Here is a 24460-nt window from a genome sequence, read left to right on the forward strand (position 1 = left end):
CTACGGATTCAGTTGAATTGCTCTCATCAGGTGACTAGCACCATCACTGCAGCACGGCACACAAAGTGTTACTAGAGCTCCAGCAACGTGTCATTCAACACAGCATCAGCTCAGACAATTCCTCTATTATATTGATGAGAAACTTGCCACGTCGACCTGTGGCTTCATGTGGGTTTCATACCCGTAGGCAGATCAATGCAAGAGGGTGTAGAGGGATAGGATGTGGTACATCCAGTGTCCCGGCTCGTCAGAGAAAACGTGGTGTTGCACATTTCCTAAAATCTGCTCACCTTACAAAGGCTAACAATTATCACAACATGAATACAAATGATTCACTCTAGTTCCATAACCTTAAATTAGTACATATTTTTTGAAAGATATTAACCTTGATTCATTCCACATAATGTTCATTAGCTGGTTATGATTATTCTGTTCAGTTCAGTCCTGTTATTTAGAGCTTACTGTATGTTTTCAGAATGCTCTAGAACTACTGCATATGTGGCGGTCTGATGCCTGTCATCTGAATTGTCACTAAGTGTTCTTTCAAGTTCAGTAAGAGACATGGCAGACTCTGAGCACAGCTCAAATGAGAGTGAATGTCTTTGATGTCATCATGATGTCTGTGCTTCTGTCTGACGGTGGGTCCTTGTCTCAGCCCCCAGCGGAGCCCCCCGGGGCGTTACCGTGACGAAGAGCGATGCCAACGGGACCGCCATCCTGGTCGCCTGGCAACCACCTTCCGAAGAGGAACAGAACGGAATGGTACAGGAGTACAAGGTAAGATGGAGGGAGGGTGAGATAGGGGAACAAACAGAGAGAGGTATAGAGCAGAACCTCAAGCCTCACACTTTTCCCCCTCAAACTTCCTTGGGTGCGTGTGTTTTAGTTGCTCCAGCAGAGGTGGACTAAGTATTGAGGAGGCATTGCCATCTACTGGACTAATGTTGAAATGTCTTATAACGGGTATTTTGGCATTTACTGAAAGAACCAAGTCCCTGTCTTACTATTCCCCCTCCTCTTTCTTTTACACTGTCCTCTCCAGATCTGGTGCCTGGGCAACGAGAGCCGTTACCACGTCAACCGGACAGTAGATGGCTCCACCTTCTCCGTGCTGATCCCCAGCCTTGCGCCAGGGATACGCTACAGCGTGGAGGTCGCCGCTAGCAACGGCGCCGGCCCTGGGGTCAAGAGCGACGTCACCTTCTTTCAACTTGGTGAGCTGGTCAACTGTAGTTAACACCTGTCAGCCTCCCCTGAGTTTAGAGTTTCTAAAAATACATTTGATCTCAGAACTAGGAAGCGGAGAGGTGAGTTCAGTGTTAATCCACTGTCTACTTCAGGTCAACACCGGTTCAGCCTGTCTAAGCTCTTTTCATTCGTAGCCATCGGATAGATGGTCTGTGTGATTTGCATACTGTGTCAGTTCTCACCATGACCAATGTACACAGTACAGGGTGTCCATCTCAAGTCCCGACATGAACATGTCCCTGAGTCAGCTCACAAGGCCTTTACTCAGGTATCATCATCATCAAAATAATGACCATTTAGCCGTCTCCCTGCCTTAGCCTCAGTTTCACCATTCGTGACAAAAAGCACACACACATTTTCCACCTCCATCTTCTTAGCACATTCCAGCTTTTTCGCATGGTCCATATCAAGCGTTTAGAGTAGCTTCGTGGAGCCAATTCACAAGGATAATGTCACCTTGAGTCAAGTCTCAAACCTTGGCGTCCAGTTCACCTCTTGGCCTAGCACTCTAAAGAGGAGCAGAGAATGAGAACATTCTTCATGACAGATTATGTGCCCAGATGTATTTAGAGAGAACTCATTTCTCCAGCTGTCTCTCCTATCTTATCTCTGTAATGCTGTTTTCCATCTCCGACTCCTGGCCTTCAGTTGAACTTGAATGTTTTGAAGGACTGATGTTTGTCCTTCAGGATCCTCCTCACTTTCTTTCCCTGCCAATGTACAGTGAGGGGAAAGAAGTATTTGATCCCCTGCTGATTTTGTATGTTTGCCCACTGACAAAGAAATTATCAGTCTATAATTTTAATGGTAGGTTTATTTGAACAATGAGAGACAGAATAACAACAAAATAATCCAGATAAACGCATGTCAAAAATGTTATAAATTGATTTGCATTTTAATGAGGGAAATACGTATTTGACCCCCTCTCAATCAGAAAGATTTCTGGCTTCCAGGTGTCTTTTATACAGGTAACGAGCTGAGATATGGAGCACACTCTTAAAGGGAGTGCTCCTAATCTCAGTTTGTTACCTCTAAAAAAGACACCTGTCCACAGAAGCAATCAAAAGTGTTGTGGTCAGATGAGACCAAAATGGAGCTCTTTGGCATCAACTCAACTCGCTGTGTTTGGAGGAGGAGGAATGCTGCCTATGACCCCAAGAACACCATCCCCACCGTCAAACATGAAGGTGGAAACATTATGCTTTGGGGGTGTTTTTCTGCTAAGGGGACAGGACAACTTCACCGCATCAAGGAACGATGGACGGGGCCATGTTCCGTCAAATCTTGGGTGAGAACCTCCTTCCCTCAGCCAGGGCATTGAAAATGGGTCGTGGATGGGTATTCCAGCATGACAATGACCCAAAACACACAGCCAAGGCAACTAAGGAGAGGCTCAAGAAGAAGCACATTAAGGTCCTGGAGTGGCCTAGCCAGTCTCCAGACCTTAATCCCGTAGAAAATCTGTGGAGGGAGCTGAAGGTTCGAGTTGCCAAACGTCAGCCTCGAAACCTTAATGACTTGGAGAAGATCTGCAAAGAGGAGTGGGACAAAATCCCTCCTGAGATGTGTGCAAACATGGTGGCCAACTACAAGAAACGTCTGACCTCTGTGATTGCCAAGAAGGGTTTTGCCACCAAGTACTAAGTCATGTTTTGCAGAGTGGTCAAATACTTATTTCCGTCATTAGAATGCAAATCAATTTATAACATTTTTTACATGCGTTTTTCTGGATTTTTGTTGTTGTTATTCTGTCTCTCACTGTTCAAATAAACCTACCGTTAATACTATAGACTCATAATTTCTTTGTCAGTGGGCAAACGTACAAAATCAGCAGGGGATGAAATACTTTTTTCCAATCTCTCAATCTCCTCCTCGTCCTCCCCCTCTTCTCCAGACTCTACGGGTCAGATGATGGACAGCCCTGAGGACCAGGACACGCTGTCTCAGATTTCAGACGTGGTCAAGCAGCCGGCGTTCATCGCGGGCATCGGTGCCACCTGCTGGGTGGTCCTCATGGTGTTCAGTGTTTGGCTGTATCGTCACCGTAAAAAGAGGAGCGGCCTCAGCAGCAGCTACGCCGGCATACGCAAAGGTCTGTAGTGGATGTAGGTTTAGGTGTATATATCGGGGTGTTTGTGGTGTATGGGTTACTGCGTGTGCGTGTATGGGTGACTCTGTGTGTTTATGGGTGACTGTGGTGTGTAGGTATGGGTGACTGTGTGTATGGATGACTGTGGTGTGTGTGTGTATGGGTGACTGTGTGTGTATGGGTGACTGTGGTGTGTATGGGTGTGTATGGGTGACTGGTGTGTATGGGTGTGTATAGGTGACTGTGTGTATGGGTGACTGTGGTGTGTATGGGTGTGTATGGGTAACTGTGTGTATGGGTGACTGTGGTGTGTATGGGTGTGTATGGGTGACTGTGTGTATGGGTGACTGTGGTGTGTATGGGTGACTGTGTGTGTGACGGAGAACTTTAATGTCCGTGTCTTTGAAGGTGTTTACAGTATTATACTGCCGTCAGTAGAGTATCAATGGTAGATCACACCCAGGTAATATGTTGTTGTGGAGAGATGTGACAGTGATTAGATCAGGAGTGGTAGACAGAGGGAGGACATTAGGTTGGTGTTGTGGTCGTTTAGCTGAACGCTGGTAACCTGCGCTCACTGACACACAGGTTGGACACGGTCCTCTGTGTCACCATTACATTTATTCACTTCAGTCACATTAAGGTGTGTTTTTTTCCAGTAGCCCATAGTGTGACTTGCCTCGTGTCAGCTGCTTTTATCCTCAAAGTAGGGAGCCTGATAACCACATCTCACCCATAAAAGGGGGTTGGTCTAATCTTCTCCCCTGACTCAAAGACCTCAAAGGGTAGCGACGATCAGACGCCTAGCTGGCACATCCCAGATTACGCTGACATTCAAACGGTGACATTTAGGGCTCATTTCCAGGCCACCGCCTGCCGCCCCTCTCCCTGGTGAGACACAGTTAGAGTAGGGACAGGCCTGTCAGCCAGGTATTATGACATGTGTTCTATCACTGTTATCGCCCTCGCTCTGCCCCATTGTGACCTCCATTACCCACAAGGCCACTTGTTCCTGAGACCACCGCGGTGGTGATTGATGCGTGTGTGTGTGCGTACGCGTGCGTTTGAGTGTGCATGTGCGCGCTAAAATGTCTGCCAGGTTTTTGTGTTTGTTTTTTCCACAGGCTTACGAAATGTACATTTTGCTATTAATAAATGACCCTTCTTCTCACTTTCTCTCCCATCACTTTTTTCTCTCCTTCCCTCCCTCCTCTGTTTGGCCTTGGGTTTGTTCCTGCAGTTCCATCATTCACTTTCACACCTACAGGTATGTATGAATGTATTCTGCTGTAAACATGTATTTGAGTGCTGAATGCACAGTTATTTACCCATATGTGTACTGAACTTGAAGCCCCTATGATTCAGAGATGCCTGTGCACAAACACAGTTCTCTCCCTATGTACTCTGTTTCTCGCAGCACTAAGGGCCAAGCTATTCCCATATACAAACAGCTAATGGACTTAGTGTATAAGTTAGGTGGCCTCACATCCGTACACCAATCATTTTAAATGAAATCTTGCAGAGGGAGGTCAGTACAGAGCTGTGAAGTGATGTTCTGACATAATGTGAATCAGGTGACAGACGGCTCCTAAAGAGGTCATAAGCCCCTCCCTGTCCCACCCTCTTAGATCAGACATAGACAACCGACACACAACAAGGGTAGATGGTGCTGCTGACTCACTATGCTTTGTGACGAGAAGAGAGGCATAAACACAGTCCCATGTTCCCACTTGTCCTTCACATACTGACTGTACTGTAGCCGTAGGATAATGTATCTAATCATGTGGTTGAGGTGACTCACCCTCCAGTGAAGAGGATGTGTCTGAACTGCAGGGGGATCGTTGACTGTGAAGTGTGCCTCAGGGCCGAGATATCATGGTTAAAGCTCTCAGACTGATTTTTGTTTATCTGTATGTACACCTCTCAATGCCAAGTGCCCTGCGTGTGGGTTACCTGTGTGTGTGTGTGTCTATCAGTTGTGAGTCAGAAAGAAGAATGGACCGCTGCCTGAGTACACCAACCTGGATTTCGTCTTTTATTTGTCATGCAAGGTTTTTGTCTTGTGTTTCTCACATTTGTTCTCTTTGTTTGATTCAGTGGCCTATCAGAGAGGAGGAGAGTCTGTCTGCAGTGCTGGGAGGTAAGGGGCATCATCCCAATGTGTGGTTATATGTGTACACTTTACCAGATAGGCTTTCCCCACTGTCTATATAGCACTTATTATGGCGTTTGAGAAATGCAGGAGGGAAAGTGGTAAAAGCCACAACAGAGTATTCCCTACTCTAACCACCAGAGGGAGATCTCTCCCAGTCTAATAACTGACGAAGGACATAAACTAACCATACCTAACCATACCATAAACTAACCATAAACTAACCACCTGACTGAAACCCTGTTTACTTGACTTGGAGTAAAGCATGTTCTGTATGATAATGGTTGTGTGGTTCTGGTTCAGACCTGGGCTGCTGAACATGGGGGAGAGTGTAAACCAGCCGTGGCTGGCAGACTCCTGGCCCAACGCCTGTGCCAACCACAAAGACTGCAACATCAACTGCTGCAACAGTGGCAACGGCACCAGTGACAGCAACATGACCACCTACAGCCGCCCAGGTCAGTAACATTAGAGCTACACACCTCTTCTTGTGATTATGGTCAGGTCCCAGTAGTGGAACATATGGTACAATATGTAGTTTACATACACCTTAGCCAAATACATTTAAACTCAGTTTTTCACAATTCCTGTTTTTAAACTCAGTTGTTCACAATTTAATCCTTGTAAATATTCACTGTCTTAGGTCAGTTAGGATCACCACTTTATTTTAAGAATGTGAAATGTCAGAATAATAGTAGAGAGTGATTTATTTCAGCTTTATTTCTTTCATCACATTCCCAGTGGGTCAGAAGTTTACATACACTCAATTAGTATTTGGTAGCATTGCCTTTAAATTGTTTAACTTGGGTCAAATGTTTTGGGTAGCCTTCCACAAGCTTCCTGCAATAAGTTGGGTGAATTTTGCCCCATTCCTCCTGACAGAGCTGGTGTAACTGAGTCAGGTTTATAGGCCTCCTTGCTCGCACACGCTTTTCCAGTTCTGCCCACACATTTTCTACGGGATTGAGTTCAGGGCTTTGTGATGGCCACTCCAATACCTTGACTTTGTTGTCCTTCAGCCATTTTGCCACACCTTTGGAAGTATGCTTGGTGTCATTGTCCATTTGGAAGACCCATTTTCAACCAAGCTTTAACTTCATGGCTACTGTCTTGAGATGTTGCGTCAATATTTCCACATCATTTTCCTACCTCATGATGGCATCTATTTTGTGAAGTGCACTAGTCCCTCCTGCAACAAAGCACCCCCACAACATGATGCTGCCACCCCCGTGCTTCACGGTTGGGATGGTGTTCTTCGGCTTGCAAGCATCCCCCTTTTTCCTCCAAACATAACGATGGTCATTATGGCCAAACAGTTCTATTTTTGTTTCATCAGACCAGAGGACATTTCTCCAAAAAGTATGATCTTTGTTCGCATGTGCAGTTGCAAACCGTAGTCTGTCTTTTTTATGGCGGTTTTGGAGCCGTGGCTTCCTCTTTGCTGAGAGGCCTTTCAGGTTATGTCGATATAGTACTCGTTTTACTGTGGATATTAGATACTTTTGTACCTGTTTCCTCCAACATCTTCACAAGGTCCTTTGCTGTTGTTCTGGCATTAATTTGCACTTTTGCACCAAAGTACATTCATCTCTAGGAGACAGAACGCGTCTCCTTCCTGAGTGGTATGACAGCTGCATGGTCCCATGGTGTTTATACTTGCGTACTATTGTTTGTACAGATGAACGTGGTACCTTCAGGCATTTGGAAATTGCTCCCAAGGATGAACCAGACTTGTGGAGGTCTACAATGTTTAGTCCATCAGCATTTTCTAAAGCCATGACATAATTTTAAAGGTTAAAGGCACTGTCAACTTAGTGTATGTAAACCTCTGACCCACTAAAATTGTGATACAGTAAATTAGAAGTGAAATCATTTGTCTGTAAACAATTGTTGGAACCATTACTTGTGTCATGCACAAAGTAGATCTCCTAACCGACTTGCCAAAACCAGACTTGTTTTTCATTCAGTCCACAAATTTCTTGTTAATTAACAAACTATAGTTTGTGGACTGAATGAAAAACGAGTTTTAATGACTCCAACCTAAGTGTATGTAAACTTCCGACTTCCGACTTCAACTGTATATAGTGATATAATGCAAATCAAATGAGCAATGGGGGGAAAAAACATGGCTTCACCATAAAACATGATTAGTTGATGGTGTTGTGTAGATGACTTCACTTCCTGAAGGGTTAATGAAGGTTTACCAGACCTAACCCCATGTGGTCTCCTCTCCATAGCCGACTGCATCGCCAACTATGGCAGCCAGCTGGAGAAACAGCAGGGGGTTCTGCTGGGGCCTGAGCAGGCTGTGTACAGCGACGTGGACCTCTCCAACAAACTTAACGAGCTCAAGACTTTCAACAACCCCAGCCTGTGCTATGTGGGCCCAGGGGGAGGGCCGCCCACCCCCTACGAGCCCACCCCCTATGCCACCACCCAGCTCATCCAGTCCAGCATCCTGAACAAGGCTGCAGCAGCTGGGGCCGGGGCCCCTGACATCCGCTGTTGGAACCAGCCCCCCTCCCACCTGCAGAAAACACAGATGCAGTACAACATCATGGAGCAGAACAACAGACTTAATAAAGGTGAGAGGATTGGAGACTTACAGTAGCAGTGGTGGGAGGGAGGGCATTTCGGGAAGTTAATAATTTTTTTGTTTATTTGTTTTACTCTGTGTAGTCAACATCAGGGGCTTATCAAGGAACTTTTTCATGGGGGGGGGGCAAATTGGGGACCAAGAACCGTTCATGGGAAATCAACAAATTGTATCACAAATAGCGTTGAAAATTGGCTTAAAGTACAATGCATTGCGTTGAATAACCGTCCCGACTGTTAATTTGTATCTGCCCTAATCTATTAAAATAAATACATTTGAAAATTAACATAGGGAAAATGTTCAGGTTAGATACATGTTCAGTGGGAACTGGATTTTATGAAAGTTAAAGCTCATTTACTGTATTTTTAATTTAAAAGCTCAAATGCTATTTGGAGAACAGCAAAAACCAACAAAAATATGTCCAGCCGTTCTCACCTCGGCTGCTGTAGCTTCATACCCACCATTCTACAACAACATGACATTCAGCAAATAGCTGCTGCACACTAGCTCTGCCCAGGTTCCTGTCAAGTCAAACAGCAGTTACGTAGCCATCTTCCACCTCTGCACTTCATCAACTGAGAGAGAAGTTGTGCTGTTCACTGCATCTGGTCAATCTGCTCTCCATAGTCCTAAAGCCAGCCAGCCAAGCACAGTCTTCGCACCTGCATGGTCCTAAAGCCAACCTCTAATACCGCTAAACAGCCCGCCCACTGCCTATGAGCAGTCTGGTCTTAATGGTCCTAAAGCCAACCTTTAATACCGCTAAACAGCCTGCCCACTGCCTATGAGCAGTCTGGTCTTAATGGTCCTAAAGCCAACCTTTAATACCGCTAAACAGCCTGCCCACTGCCTATGAGCAGTCTGGTCTTAATGGTCCTAAAGCCAACCTCTAATACCGCTAAACAGCCTGCCCACTGCCTATGAGCAGTCTGGTCTTAATGGTCCTAAAGCCAACCTCTAATACCGCTAAACAGCCTGCCCACTGCCTATGAGCAGTCTGGTCTTAATGGTCCTAAAGCCAACCTCTAATACCGCTAAACAGCCTGCCCACTGCCTATGAGCAGTCTGGTCTTAATGGTCCTAAAGCCAACCTCTAATACCGCTAAACAGCCTGCCCACTGCCTATGAGCAGTCTGGTCTTAATGGTCCGAAAGCCAACCTTTCCTTTCCAATCTGAGCCAGACTGACAGTGTTCTGACCCATGAGAATAAGGGGGGGGGGGGGGGGGGGGGGGTGCTAACCCATGACCCCCCTCTATCAACGCCCCTGGTCAATATATCTGTTTATCTCTGTCTGACTCTCTGTCGCTGCTGTCTTCAGACCACTATAGAGGAGATGGGCCTCTGCAAGGCACCGTCCCCTATAACCAGGCCCACGAACACAGCACAGGAGGCTCCCACCACAGTTCTGACAGGGGCAGCAGCAGTACCTCTGGTGAGACACTGAGCACACTGATTATATCAATAGGACAAATAAGTATTTTGTTCTGCAGTATGTTCAAATTGTTTTTTTATATTGTCTCTGCAGGGAGCCAAAGTCATAAGAAGGGAACTCGCACTCCCAAACTTCCCAAAACTAACACAGTGAACTGGGGTGAACCTCTGCCCCCTCCCCCTGCCAACCCCCCACCAAGCCGGAGCTGTGATGAGTATACCCTGCCCATGGAAAAAAGCTTTAACCCAGATGCCCCGTGCCCAATGCTTACCTCACGGATGTACCTGCATCCGGATGAGATGGAGGAGGAAGAGCAGGAGGCGGCGGAGGGGATGGATAGGTGTCCCACCCCCCCTGTTAGGGGGGCAGCCTCTTCCCCTGCGGGTATGTCCTACAGTCACCAGTCTACAGCCACTCTCACCCCCTCCCCCCAGGGAGATCAGCCCGTTGTCCTACACAACGGAACAGACCACCACAGGTAACTATGAGCCCAACTTACACTGCACATCACTCATCCCAGCTACAACTGTTAACCATATCTATTGGTCCATGTTTTGATCCTATCCCTGTCTTCGTCCTTAGACAACACGCAGCCAGCCCACCTCCTCCCCCACACCCCCTCTCCCCCCCACACACCTACGGCTACATCTCCAGCCCCCTGGCACTGGACACTGACGGTCAGGAGGAAGAGGAGGAGGATGAAGAAGAGGAAGGGGATGAGACGGATGCGGAGATGGCCCAGGGTCACTATCACCAGCACCAAAATAACCCCCAGCCCCACCAGAAACAGCCCCACCACCAGCACCACCCTCCCCCACGCAGGCTGCACCTCCGAGGGTTGGAGCAGACGCCGGCCTCCAGCACTGGGGACCTGGAGAGCTCTGTGACGGGCTCCATGATCAACGGCTGGGGCTCGGCCTCCGAGGAGGACAATGGCTCGTCAGGACGCTCCAGTGCTGTCAGCTCCTCAGACGGATCCTTCTTCACAGACGCAGACTTCGCCCAGGCTGTGGCCAACACTGGAGACTACACAGCAGGCCTACGCATGGCCAGGTTCCCAGAGGACACAGGGCCAGCAGGTGAGGAGGAGAGTGGCAAAAGAAACTGGGTCAGGGGAAAATAGCAGCAGAAAAACACTAGATATACCTTCTTATATAAACGTCCATGTACTGAATGTTTGTCTGTTCCCTCAGGGCGAAGGAGCCAGCGTCCCAGCAGCCCCCTGTCCACAGACAGCAACATGAGCTCTGCAGTGATGCAGAAGAGACCGCCCAAGAGGCACAAGCAGCACCAGGCCCAGGCTGGCCACCAGCAGAGGAACGACTTCACTGACGGTAAGGGACTGGATCTGAGACACGGGTCACTTCACGGAACGGCTTTCCCCATTGACTTCTCTCAGCTGTACAGTACATTTTCCTTGGTGAATAAAGAAAGTCTGAAGTTCCATTTCTGTGTTCTTCTCTCCTCAGACTCGTGTATGCCCTTGAAGTCTCCTAGTCACATGTCGCGGTGTGGCTATGAGGTGAGGGGGGCCACACTCCCTAGGATTGGCTCTGGGGAGGGACGGGGCCGGAGAGGGAGTGCAGGAGGCCAGAGGACCAGAGAGGGCTCTGTGGAGAGACGGGAGGCGCAGGACAAGAACAGGACTCCACAGGGAGGCAAAGGGAGCAACAAAGGTCGTCAACACCCAGGTACTTACTGCAATGTAGTATACTTCCCATATGGTTTGTGTATTGGAACAAAGACGTACAAATATGAGCATTATAACCTTTTGCTTTTATGTGGTTTCTCCATGTCAAACTAAATCCCCTTGAATCTGTCTCTCTGTTCCAGGTTCTGAAGACATCCTCCCATACAGCAGGCCCTCGTTCCCCTCGGTGCAGGGCCAGAGCCAGGGTCAGAGCTCCTCCAGCTCCATGTCCTCCCGGGGCTCAGGGGGACGGAGGAGAGATGGGGCCCGCAGGAACCCCACAGACACACTGCCCAGCATCGCAGGCTTCCAGACCCAGGAAGAGGAACTAGAGGTGAGAACAAGATGCTCATAAAAGTGTCAGTTGCCTCGTTTCCGTTAGCTGAAATTCTGTGTCCAAAATCTAGTATGTCTATGAGCTTCTTTTGATGGCCATTAATCGAGGGGTTGCGTTATAAACTTGTGTCCACAGCTGCTGGAGAGCTGAGGATCATGGGAGGAGGACAGGAAACTCCCACAGTGCCCTCACAGGAAGGCTTGAATCTGACATCAGTGACTATTATGTCAATTACTTTTCTTATCATACAGAATAAGGGGGGAAAAAAACGTAACAATACTTATTATTAGTTTTTCTTTTGACCATTTCTCATTTGATGCCATTTTGGAGGGAAAAAGAAAGTGTGAGGGGAAAAAAGTGCGATCACGTTTCAGTCTGTGCACCCACTGGTACGAAGCACTATTAGATCATTGTTTACATGAGTTGTTGGTTGAGAACTGGCCTCTATGGTGAGCTAGTGACTAATATGAAAGTACATGCACATTAGATGACTGTTGTATACAGATACCTTGTCTTGGACCACCTTCTGTGGTGCCCCAGACTGGTCTTGGAATGTCTGTTGCGCCTGTTATATTACTGTAATTAATATTTGGACTTCACCATCCATCTTGTAAATTGTTCCGTCATTTTGCTGCCACAAAAATTGCTACAATGGGATTTTTACATTTTGTTTTCAATGTATTTTTGTAATGCACTGTTACTGTTTTGTTATTGATGTTGGTCTTGTCAATGTGCGTTATTTGTTCTACTTTGGTTTCAAAAGCACAATCACTTAACTTTATTTTAAACCATTTGGTGTCTATGACGTTCCGTCTTGAGGAACAATGATTAAAAAAATAATGTTGTCAATCGTTTTCTGTATACGATTGGACGAGTGTTATGTGTCTTAATATTCTGTTTCTGTTGGGATTGGGATGGAAACGAGACTCCCCTGTCTAGCTTAGGTTTAATTGAAACCAGAGTGATCATTTGGACTGAAGGGGACACTGCCCAAAGCAGTGACCACATTTATCCATTTATTATGACACAAACTACTGTGTTGGTCGGATTATACCCTCATGTCTACAAATGCACTTATGAGGAAGTGAGAGAGACCATTTGACAACCTGAGGCACACATTGCACCAATAGAGAAGGGTGAGGAAGCCTCATTTCTCTTAGTAGTAGTCTCCTTTCCAGATAAGTTAAGAGTGGAAATGTTGACGGATCCATCCTGGAAAATGGACTTCTCCGTGCCTGGTGATGGGTGGCATTTTGTCCATGAGCAAGCAACACACAGTGACACATCCATCGTTGTTTCCCAGCAAGACAGGGTTGAAGGAAGTGAAATGAATGCTGACCCAAAAGAAGGACTAAAGAAGAAGACTTGAGAATCCTGCAGCTTGGAGATGGAACAGCGTGTTGTTGTTGGGTTTAGGTTCTTAATGGCCACATCAAGGCCAAGCTTTGAGTCCATTTCTTTACTTCCTACACATGTACAAAATGTGTGAAACGATGTTCACTGAGGGCGCCTGACATTTGTTTGGAGTTTGTTTTAAAGAATTACACTACTATGTTCATGATGTCAGCCATGGCATTTCATTTCATTACTGGGTATGTTTAAAACGGGATAGAAAGAAAAAAAACATTGTCATTTTACCACATTATTTATTATTAAAATGTCTTCAAATGCCAAATGCAACATTTGAGATCTCTTCTTATTTTGGGTTGTTCTGTTTTTGTTCACTTGTTAGGTTAAACCCTTATTCCTCTAGCATTTCACCAGTCAATAGAGCCTAGCACAAGGTTGAAGTAAAGAAGGAAGTTGGGAGATGGAAAGGAAGAGGGAGAGCCACCCAAAAGCCTGTTCTTTATGGGAATGTGATGAGACACGCTGTTTAATTAACCTCACTCATGAACCCTCGTGGTTAATTAACAGAGCAGCTGTGTGCTGTCAAAAGGAAAGAGACGCTCTGGAGCCTAGCACAGGTGTGGCTCTCGGTGAGTGTGTCACGTGTGTGTGTGTGTGTAGTGGGGGATGGATGGCATTCAAAACTACAGCTACAAGCGGCAGCCAAAATCCTTTCTTTGTCCTCCTCTGAAAACAAGATTGTGATGGAGAGAAATAAGCTGTCAATCAGCTACCCACATACAGACTCCTCCAGAAAGAGTATAACATCTTCCTATTGTTTAACTGTAAGTACATCTCTGCATAATCAGCGCGAGCAGAGCAGGAGACACATGCTGAGCTGCTGGAAGTCCTATCACTGATGAAACTACACAATTGCATTCAATGATAGATGGGACAGATTGCTGTTATAGCTGAAGCTTCCATCCGAGTGGAATGAACAGTGTCCCGGCAGCTGTACAGGGCTGTCTGTAAAGGTTAACTACCTATACATTGATCGCAGTGCTAATTCTGTACGGTAAGGGGTCAACACGATGTAGCCTCCGCTGCTGTGTCTTGCCCAGAACAACAGATTTTTACCTTGTCAGCTCAGGGATTCGATCCAGCAACCTTTCGGTTACGGGCCCAATGCTCTAACCTGCCTCCCCAACATGCACACCCACACACATGCATGTCAGCATTCTTGCGCATGAACACACACACACATGCACACACACACACACTCCCCTGGCTATCAGAGTAGTGTGCAGGCTTTGATGATGGATCACAGTCGAGGCGAGACACGCTTTTCGTGTCAGCATCAGCAAATAAACAGAGTCTATCCATCTTCATTATGCCCCAGTGTGGACAGCCTCTGAGGCCGCTACCCAGGAAGAGGGGCATTACTGGTAATGGAGTCTTTAGAGCAGTCCTGGGAGACTGGAACTGCTGGCTGGTTTCCATAGGCCTCAAACTACACAGAAACCGCATGGTTGCCTTTATATAGAGGAGAGACCAATTTACGAACTTACAGTCAATTTCAATGGGCGAACTCACAAACGCAGAGCGCTGCTTAAATGTGTAACTTTGAGGTCTTGAATGTGATGAATACAGCTTTATTTTCTGTCCCTCTGGATTTCAGTTCTCGCTGAACACAGCTAGTCTAATGCCAGGGTTGTAAATGCCATTTTGTCAAATATTAAAATCAATAGCTTCTCCATTTGCCACAGTAAGCTGAATAAGGATTACTTTCACTCTGCCATTTCTGAAGTATTAAAGTCACTGTCCTGGGCCATGATTGAAGTGGTCAGTCGCCCATCAGTATGTTTCTCCACATCGATCTCCCTGGTACTCCAGCAAGCATGTCTACCCCAGTTCAGGAACACTCAGAGCAGCACTTCTCAGTGGGGGGCAGAGAGAGAGAGAGAGAGAGAGAGAGAGAGAGTGTGTAATCCCCTGTCACCTCCTCCCCTGTTCTGCCCATGCAATTAAACCCACACACCAGGATTAGACTACCCCCCTGCCTGCCTCCCCCATCTTTTCCCCTTCCATCCTTTTCCCTCATCCCCCTCCTACCCCCTTCCTTCCACGCTGAGTCAATTAAACAATGACAAGAGGGATTTAATGCCCCTCTCCGTAGGCTCCTCTCTCTAAATCCTACCTCAATCAAACACCAGAAGAAGAGGAAATGGCTGTTAATTGTTGCCTGAATTTCTGTTCTAAATGGTTTCCGTGATATTAAGCCATACCCGCTCATCAAGCCTGTGGCATTTACAAGCAAACATCAGTTAATATTCATTTATTTCTTGAACTTGTAAAATTATTTCATTTTGGTTTCCCCCTTTGATAATTTACGCACAGCCATTACATTACCAAAATGTGTTAATAAAATGTCAATTAGTATTCCTGTTAACCCCCGTATCCAATTTACCCACCAGTGTGTTAATCTAAGTAAGATAATAAAACAATCCCCATGAAAATCCATCAGGTCATGCTCGAGATATCTGGGTTTTTTTTGCATTGGATGTCGCAATTTCACATCTGCGGTGAAAGGTGGCAGAGCTAGAGCGGTGTCTGTCAGACCATGAGACGTCCTGAATGTTAGTCTTCTCACGAAAATGTCTGTAGCGTCCGAACAATTTCACCTACAAACTATGACCACTCTATGGAAAGGGAAGACACTCACTAACACGATGGCCGTTCCAGTTTTGCTCTAAGACCCCCACAAACGTCAGGGGACTCGTCGGAAGGTAACCGGTACAGCTATTTTTTGTATTCTAGAAGTATGAAGGTAGTTTTTTGCCTACCCCAAAAAGTGGTTAAATATGTGTAAACAGTATAATAAATTGGTAGATTCAGAACTCTTCATTCAATATCCTACCATTTAGTTTTGACCAAATAATATTTCCTGTAGATAAGTTTAGCCCACCGTCTGTCTGTCTGTCTGTCTCTCTCTCTCTCTGTCTCGCCCCTCCTCTCGTCATGCCGGTGTCTACTCTACGAGTGTTAATTTCCTGCTTCAGTGGAACGAGTCACTCCAGGAGTGGTTTGTGACAATCCTCTGACGCCAAGCTGGAGAGAGAACCCTTGAGTCGTCGCTTACTGTTTAAATTATTAACAGGAATGGTGCCAGTGGTGTGCAGCCTCTCATAGTCCTCTGTACCTTCATTGAATCATTTAGGGGAAGGGGATGGAGAGGAGTGGGGGGACAGCCATTTATTCTCCCTGTTATTTCCCTCTATTTAAATATCATTAAATGAGCACGTCAGCATTCCCAGAAATGTTGCCATCCAATTATAATGCTATTTTCGTGTGTTGTTTGTTGTTGTTTATAGATTGTATGCAAATGAAAACCTTATTATATTATTCATGTGCGCCAGGACAACGCACAAAATGCAATCCACTGTGTTACACAAGCATTATGCAGTCTATTTAGCAAATCTAAATGCACATGACTCTTCAAGCTCATGCAGACAGACATGAAGACAGACAGACAAACAGGCAGGAATGCAGACAAGCCGGCAGACAGCTAGGGAGACAGGTCGGCAGACAAGCAGGCAGACAGAGAAGGCATACAGGACACAAATCTATAGAGGACATTGAAATGTCATTGTATTACCCTCCAGTCCCACATTGAAAGCATTGTCAACATAAATTCACACATAGCCCATATAGCCCCAGGGAATCACACCTCTTATTTTATCTTCATACTGCCCTAGGAGCAGGCCATATGGTTAGAGAGACACACCATCGTCCTAAAGCACTGGTGCCAAAGCAAACCATGCATCCACAGAGGGAGCGGTGAAAACTCTGTTCTAGCTTTAGAAGCCATGTGTTTCTGGTGTGTGTGTGTGTGTGTGTGTGTGTGTGTGTGTGTGTGTGTGTGTGTGTGTGTGTGTGTGTGTGTGTGTGTGTGTGTGTGTGTGTGTGTGTGTGTGTGTGTGTGTGTGTGTGTGCGTGCGTGCGTGCGTGCGTGCGTGCGTGCGTGCGTGCGTGCGTGCGTGCGTGCGTGCGTGCGTCTACACCACACATTTGTGTATACGCGTCTCTGTGTATGCGTGTGGATTTATTTATCTCAGTCTGTTTATCCTTGGGCTCATAAGTGATTAATGTAGGTGGCCTTCATGTCGCTTTTATTTGATTAAGAGAGAGGAATAGCAGCTGCTTGAAATAAAAGCAGTTAGATAAGCAATCTGGTGTGTTGCTCACCCAAAGTACCAAAACTAAACATATACAAAGGTTTGTTTGGATCCTTTTTTTCAATAAATCATTTTTTTGTAAGCTTTGAAATGACATCACACTCAAGCGTGAATGTTTTCCAGTGATGAAGACATGGATGTCTCATGGTATGGGGGTAACTCTGAGTACCTTTATCTCCTGAATGTTTTGGCATTCAGGTCCAAAGAGTCACTTTCTGAGCACTTCATCCATGGGCAAACGTGTATGGAATGTTTTGTTTAAACCAAAGGGGATGCTGTCAAATAGTGATTGAATTCAAATGGATTTAACCGATAATATCGGAAGAAATTGAAATAGAAACAAATGTACAACAAAACAAAAGTAGTTTGCTGTCGTTTCATCTGTTTGATTGTGATTGTGAATTAGCTTTAGTTGGCTAGCTGGCAAAGAAGAAGTAGCTAGCCTGCATAGCTACATGGGAATTTAGCATAGTAACCATTGAAAATAGAGCTCGCCAGCTTGCAGTCCTAAAAAACATAAATGAGTTAGCATTTTCTACCTCTGGTTGGTTCGCCATAGAAAGCAATAGTAATGGCGTCTTTTTGTAGGCACTAACGGAGGTTAACGCCGCCATGGCTGGTTGTCCAAAGACTATGGGGAAATGAATTGAGGTTTTGGAAGGTTTTTGGATAAACTCGTATATGTTTTGTTCTGGGAGATAATGTTCATCAGCAACGCTACTTTTTTTGTGAAGTTTTAAGCATTTATGAATCACATAAAGCACATAAAGGATTCATAATTCATACATACTGATAACTGACTGATATTATCTTACAGAACAAAATGTATAATATATTCTAAGCCTGTGTTAACCTCAGACCTTATTTTCAGCATTTATCCTAAAAACACATTATTTTCCCATGAATTTCCCCATGCTGTGGGATTATTTAAGATACTGTTTGAAGAGGTAGGGTTTCAGATGGTTTCGGAAGATGGGTAGGGACTCTGTAGTCCTAGCTTCAGGGGGAAGCTGGTTACACCATTGGAGTGCCAGGACAGAGAAGAACTTGGACTGGGCTGAGCAGGAGCTGCACTCCTGTAATGGTGGGAGGGCCAAAAGACTAGAGACCAGTACTCGGGTTGGGGTGTACGGTTTGAGCATAGCCTGAAGGTAGGGAGGGGCAGTTCCTCTTGCTGCTCCGAAGGCAAGTACCATTGTCTTGTAGTGGATGAGAGCTTTGACTGGAAGCCAGTGGAGTGTGTGGAGGAGCGGGGTGACATGGGACAACTTGTGAAGGTTGAACACCAGATGTTTCATTTCCATTTTTAGGGCAACAAAGTGGCGAGCTCTGTTCCTATGTAAGAAATGAATGGGGAAAAGAATGGGGTTTTGGGATATACAGTGGCAAGAAAGAGTATGTGAACCCTTCAGAATTACCTGGATTTCTGCATAAATTGGTCATAAAATTTGATCTGATCTTGATTTAAGTCACGACAATAGACAAACACTGTCTGCTTAAACAAAAAACACACAAACAATTATACATTTTCATGTCTTTATTGAACACACCATGTAAACATTCACAGTGCAGGGTGGTCCTTCTGATAAGGTAAGCTTTCCCACACTGTTATGGCTAGCGAAGTAGCTAGCTAGGACACCGGTACATACTGTTCTTCGCCCCTGTCTGTCCTTTGCCCACTGCTTTCTCACAGTTCTGGTAACGTTAAGGCTAGTGGTGGAAAAAGTATTCAGTTATCAGTAACGATACCTTAATAGAAAATGACTTAAGTCAAATTAAAAGTCCCCCAGTAAAAAACATTTTGAGTAAAAGTCTAAAAGTATCTGGTTTTAAATGTACTTAAGTACAGTAGTGGAAAAAGTACTCAATTGTCATACTTGAGTAAAAGTATAACGTAAAATTATTAAGCAAACCAGATGACACGATTATATTTTTTATTTATTCAGACGGGCACATTCCAACACTCAGACATAATTTACAAATGCACCATTTGTGTTTAGTAAGTCTGCCAGATCAGAGACAGTAGGGATGACAATGCGTTATATTGATATTTAATTGGACCATAATTCTTCCCTGCCAGAGCATTTGAAATGCAACGAGTACTTTTTGGTGTCACGGAAAATGTATGGGAGTAAAAATTACATATTTTTTAGGAATGCAGTGGAGTAAAAGTACAGATACAAAATATTACTTAAGTAGTACTTTAAAGTATTTTTACTTAAGTACCTTACACCACAGGTTACGGCGAGGGAAGTAGCTAGCTTGCTAACTAGGTAGGACAAGGTGTCACACCCTGACCATAGTTTACTTTGTATGTTTCTATGTTTTGGTTGGTCAGGGTGTGATCTGAGTGGGCATTCTATGTTACATGTCTAGTTTGTCTAGTTCTATGTTCGGCCTGATATGGTTCTCAATCAGAGGCAGGTGTTCGTCATTGTCTCTGATTGGGAACCATATTTAGGTAGCCTGGGTTTCACTGTGTGTTTGTGGGTGATTGTTCCTGTCTATGTGTTTTCACCAGATAGGCTGTTTAGGTTTTCGTTACGTTTATTGTTTTTGTAGTGTTTGTGTTTAGTGTGTTTTTTCATTAAACATGAATCGCAATCGACACGCTGCATTTTGGTCCGACTCTCCTTCTCATCAAGAAAACCGTTACAGAATCACCCACCACCAACGGACCAAGCAGCGTGTCAACAGGCAGCAACAGCAGCGTAAAGAGGAATGGACATGGGAGGACGTTTTAGATGGCAAGGGCTGTTACACTTGGGAGGAGATACTGGCTGGAAGAGATCGCCTCCCATGGGAACAGGTGGAGGCACTTAGGAGAGCAGAGGCAGCCGGAGAGAGGAGCCGGCGATATGAGGGAACACGGCTGGCAAGGAAGCCCGAGAGGCAGCCCCAAAAATTTCTTGGGTGGGGGCTAACAGGGAGTATGGCTACGCCAGGTAGGAGACCTGGGCAGACTCCCTGTGCTTACCGGGGGGCTAGAGAGACCGGACAGGCACCGTGTTATGCAGTGGTGCGCACGGTGTCTCCAGTGCGGGTGCATAGCCCGGTGCGGTATATTCCAGCTCCGCGTGTCGGCCGGGCTAGATTGAGCGTCGAGCCTAATGCCATGAAGCCGGCTCTACGCAGCTGGTCCCCAGTGCGTCTCCTTGGGCCGGCTTACATGGCACTAGCCTTGCGCTCGGTGTCTCCGGTTCGCCTGCATAGCCCAGTGCGGGCTATACCACCTCGCCGCACTGGCAGGGCGACCGTGAGCATTCAACCAGGTAAGGTTGGGCAGGCTCGGTGCTCAAGAGCTCCAGTGCGCCTGCACGGTCCGGTTTTTCCAGTACCACCTCCACACCCCAGCCCTCCGGTAGCAGCTCCCCGCACAAGGCTTCCTGTGCGTGTCCTCGGAGCCCTCCTCCTCTCCAGCGCTGTCGGAGTCTCCCGCCTGTTTAGCGCTGTTAGAGCCTTCCTTCTCTACAGTGCTGCCGGAGTCTCCCGCCTGTTCAGAACTGCCAGTTAGCATAGAGCTGCCAGTTAGCAAGGAGCTGCCAGTCTGCAAGGAGCTGCCAGTCTGCAAGGAGCTGCCAGTCTGCATAGAGCTGCCAGTCTGCAAGGAGCCGCCAGAGCTGCCTGTCTGCAGGATGCCGCCAAAGCTGCCAGTCTGCAAGGAGCCGCCAGAGCTGCCAGTCTGCAAGGAGCCACCAGAGCTGCCAGTTAGCATGGAGCAGCCAGGGCCGCCAGTCAGCATGGAGCAGCCAGGGCCGCCAGTCAGCATGGAGCAGCCAGGGCCGCCAGTCAGCATGGAGCAGCGAGGACCGCCAGTCAGCATGGAGCAGCCAGGGCCGCCAGTCAGCATGGAGCAGCCAGTCAGCATGGAGCAGCCAGTCAGCATGGAGCAGCCAGAGCAGCCAGTCAGCATGGAGCAGCCAGAGCTGCCAGTCAGCATGGAGCAGCCAGTCAGCATGGAGCAGCCAGAGCTGCCAGTCAGCATGGAGCAGCCAGTCAGCATGGAGCAGCCAGAGCTGCCAGTCAGCATGGAGCAGCCAGTCAGCATGGAGCAGCCAGAGCTGCCAGTCATCATAGATCTGCCAGTCGACCAGACTCTTCCAGAGCTGCCAGTCGACCAGACTCTCCCAGATCTGCCAGTCGACCAGACTCTTCCAGATCTGCCAGTCGACCAGACTCTTCCAGATCTGCCAGTCGACCAGACTCTTCCAGATCTGCCAGTCGACCAGACTCTTCCAGATCTGCCAGTCGACCAGACTCGTCCAGATCTGCCAGTCGACCAGACTCGTCCAGATCTGCCAGTCGACCAGACTCGTCCAGATCTGCCAGTCGACCAGACTCGTCCAGATCTGCCAGTCGACCAGACTCTTCCAGATCTGCCAGTCGACCAGACTCTTCCAGATCTGCCAGTCGACCAGACTCTTCCAGATCTGCCAGTCGACCAGACTCTTCCAGATCTGCCAGTCGACCAGACTCTTCCAGATCTGCCAGTCGACCAGACTCTTCCAGATCTGCCAGTCGACCAGACTCTTCCAGATCTGCCAGTCGACCAGACTCTTCCAGATCTGCCAGTCGACCAGACTCTTCCAGATCTGCCAGTCAGCCAGGAGCTGCCGAAACCACCAGCCAGCCAGGATCTGGTAGATTCATCAACCTGCCTGAGCTTCCTCTCAGTGCTGAGCTTCCTCTCAGTGCTGAGCTTCCTCTCAGTGCTGAGCTACCCATCAGTCCCGAGCTACCTCTGTCCTGAGCTGTCCTTCTGTTCCGAGCTGCCCCTCTGTCCCGAGCTGTCATTTAGGAGGGTAACCTATCTAGGGACGCTAAGGAGGTGGACTAAGACTATTATGGAGTGGGGTCCACGTCCAGCGCCAGAGCCGCCACCGCGGACAGATGCCCACCCAGACCCTCCCCTATAGGTTCAGGTTTTGCGGCCGGAGTCCGCACCTTGGGGGGGGGGGGTACTGTCACACCCTGACCATAGTTTACTTTGTATGTTTCTATGTTTTGGTTGGTCAGGGTGTGATCTGAGTGGGCATTCTATGTTACATGTCTAGTTTGTCTAGTTCTATGTTCGGCCTGATATGGTTCTCAATCAGAGGCAGGTGTTCGTCATTGTCTCTGATTGGGAACCATATTTAGGTAGCCTGGGTTTCACTGTGTGTTTGTGGGTGATTGTTCCTGTCTATGTGTTTTCACCAGATAGGCTGTTTAGGTTTTCGTTACGTTTATTGTTTTTGTAGTGTTTGTGTTTAGTGTGTTTTTTCATTAAACATGAATCGCAATCGACACGCTGCATTTTGGTCCGACTCTCCTTCTCATCAAGAAAACCGTTACACAAGGTACAGTGTCTTTCGCCCTCCGCCTGGTGAGCACTGCTTTCCCGCAGTTCTGTTAACATTACGGCGAGGGAAGTAGCTAGGTAGCTAGTGTAGCCAACCCAACTTGCGTGGTATTACCCTCACCGTATTAGCCTCGTTATTTCTATTTTATTGTGTGTTTATTGTGTTACTATTTTTAAAACTCTGCATTGTTGTTGAGAAAGGGCTTGTAAGTAAGCATTTCACAGTTAGGTCTACACCTGTTGTATTCTGGGCATGTAACAAATAAAATTGGTAACTGCGGGAAAGCAGTGACACTGTGTACCGGTTTCCTAGCAAGCCAGCAGCTTCAATGGGGCGGCAGGGTAGCCTAGTGGTTAGAGCGTTGGACTAGTAACAAGTTCAAACCCCCGAGCTGACAAGGTACAAATCTGCCGTTCTGCCCCTGAACCCACTGTTCCTAGGCCGTCATTGAAAATAAGAATTTGTTCTTAGCTGACTTGCCTAGTTAAATAAAGGTAAAAATGACTAGGGCCGGTGTTACGGGCCGACCTTAGGGGACATGGCCCTAGAGCTTGACATGGGAGTGAAAATAGATTCTTGTCCCCTATTGTCCTGTCAAATATTTTCCCATTCTGTCCTGATCCGCAACAGTTCTATAACCCCGGAACTTTCATGTTCCGTCCTGATAAAAATCACTCCCGTCCCATGCTAATTCTTACACGCAGAAATCAGAAATAACTTCCTCTGTTAGCTGCTCGTCTGTCTGTCCACCGCTCTGTAATGGGAGTAGCCATACGTTCATGAGACAGTTGCCTGCCCTGTACACACAGCTGATAACAACCACATTACGAGATTTTGGCAATGAAGGCAGCCCTTCTAAATACCCAGAGTCAGATGAACTCTTGAAGGCATCATCATTTAGTGACATACAGTATGTTGGCATCTGAGGTAAAGTAGTGGTCATGGCATCTGAGGTAAAGTAGTGGTCATGGCATCTGAGGTAAAGTAGTGGTCATGGCATCTGAGGTAAAGTAGTGGTCATGGCATCTGAGGTAAAGTAGTGGTCATGGCATCTGAGGTAAAGTAGTGGTCATGGCATCTGAGGTAAAGTAGTGGTCATGGCTACAACTGGAGCAAGGCGCGAGCCGACAAGAGTAATTTCATTTTTTAAATATTTTTTTATTAAGTAAACTATATTAGGCCTTCACAGAGTTTTCATTTTTTTCTGAAATGCTCCACACATTACATATTTCTACCCCCCCCCCCCCCCCCCCACCCCCAAAAAACTAAGTTTATAACTATTCCTTTACTGTCGTTCCTGTGGACTGTTGATCCTGTCGCGTCCCATCGCGCACTTGACTCCAGAACAAGCCTGGGCAACTCCAGTCCTCGGGGGCTTGATTGGTGTTACACTTTTCCCCCTGTCCCTAGAAAACACACCTGCTTTTATACTAATTGCATTTTTAACTGAAGATCATGATTAGTTGATTATTGGAGTCATGAGTGTTAGATGGGGCTAGGGGAAAAAGTGTGACACGAATCAGGCCCCCGAGGACTGGAGTTGCTCAGGCCTGCTCTAGAACTTGACTCCCATTCCTACCGGAATCCCGTAGGACCCGCAAGAACCATGACAATCCTGTCATTTTGACCAGACAACATCAGATACATTGGTTACATAAAGTAAGACAGAGAGGCACTGTTTCGCTCGCTTGGATGCTTCATCTAATCACATTTTATTTGTCACGTGCTCCTAATACATCAGGTGTAGACCTTACCGTGAAATGCTTACTTACAAGCACTTAACCAACAGTGCAATTCAAGAAAATATTTACTAAATAAACTAAAGTATAAATAGTCAAATAAAAATAAAAAGTAACACAATAAAAATAACATATATATATATATATATATATATATATACAGGGGTACCGGTACCGAGTCAATGTACGGGGGTACAGGTTAGTCGAGTTATTTTATACATGTAGGTAGGAGTAAAGTGACTGTGCATAGATAATAAACAGCAGCAGTG

At 46.6% G+C, this 24460-nt stretch overlaps 1 protein-coding gene across 1 annotated transcript in view; it reads left to right on the plus strand.

Moving 5' to 3' along the window:
- The window catches only part of LOC110533888 (roundabout homolog 1), a 145780-nt gene extending 132559 nt beyond the window's left edge, over positions 1–13221 (plus strand). Inside the window, exons 14-27 of the mRNA XM_090186655.1 lie at positions 656–777; positions 1043–1214; positions 3143–3340; positions 4578–4604; positions 5435–5477; positions 5793–5947; positions 7727–8074; positions 9406–9519; positions 9613–9997; positions 10102–10598; positions 10713–10853; positions 10989–11210; positions 11353–11543; positions 11682–13221. Of these exons, the coding sequence (XP_090042781.1) occupies positions 656–777; positions 1043–1214; positions 3143–3340; positions 4578–4604; positions 5435–5477; positions 5793–5947; positions 7727–8074; positions 9406–9519; positions 9613–9997; positions 10102–10598; positions 10713–10853; positions 10989–11210; positions 11353–11543; positions 11682–11696 (2630 nt within the window). The 3' untranslated portion in view covers positions 11697–13221. The remainder of the gene's footprint in view (positions 1–655; positions 778–1042; positions 1215–3142; positions 3341–4577; positions 4605–5434; positions 5478–5792; positions 5948–7726; positions 8075–9405; positions 9520–9612; positions 9998–10101; positions 10599–10712; positions 10854–10988; positions 11211–11352; positions 11544–11681) is intronic.
- Positions 13222–24460: the final 11239 nt, after the last annotated feature.

Source organism: Oncorhynchus mykiss, chromosome 10, assembly GCF_057628025.1.
Source record: "Oncorhynchus mykiss isolate SJ-2025 chromosome 10, ASM5762802v1, whole genome shotgun sequence".
Lineage (NCBI taxonomy): Eukaryota > Metazoa > Chordata > Actinopteri > Salmoniformes > Salmonidae > Oncorhynchus > Oncorhynchus mykiss.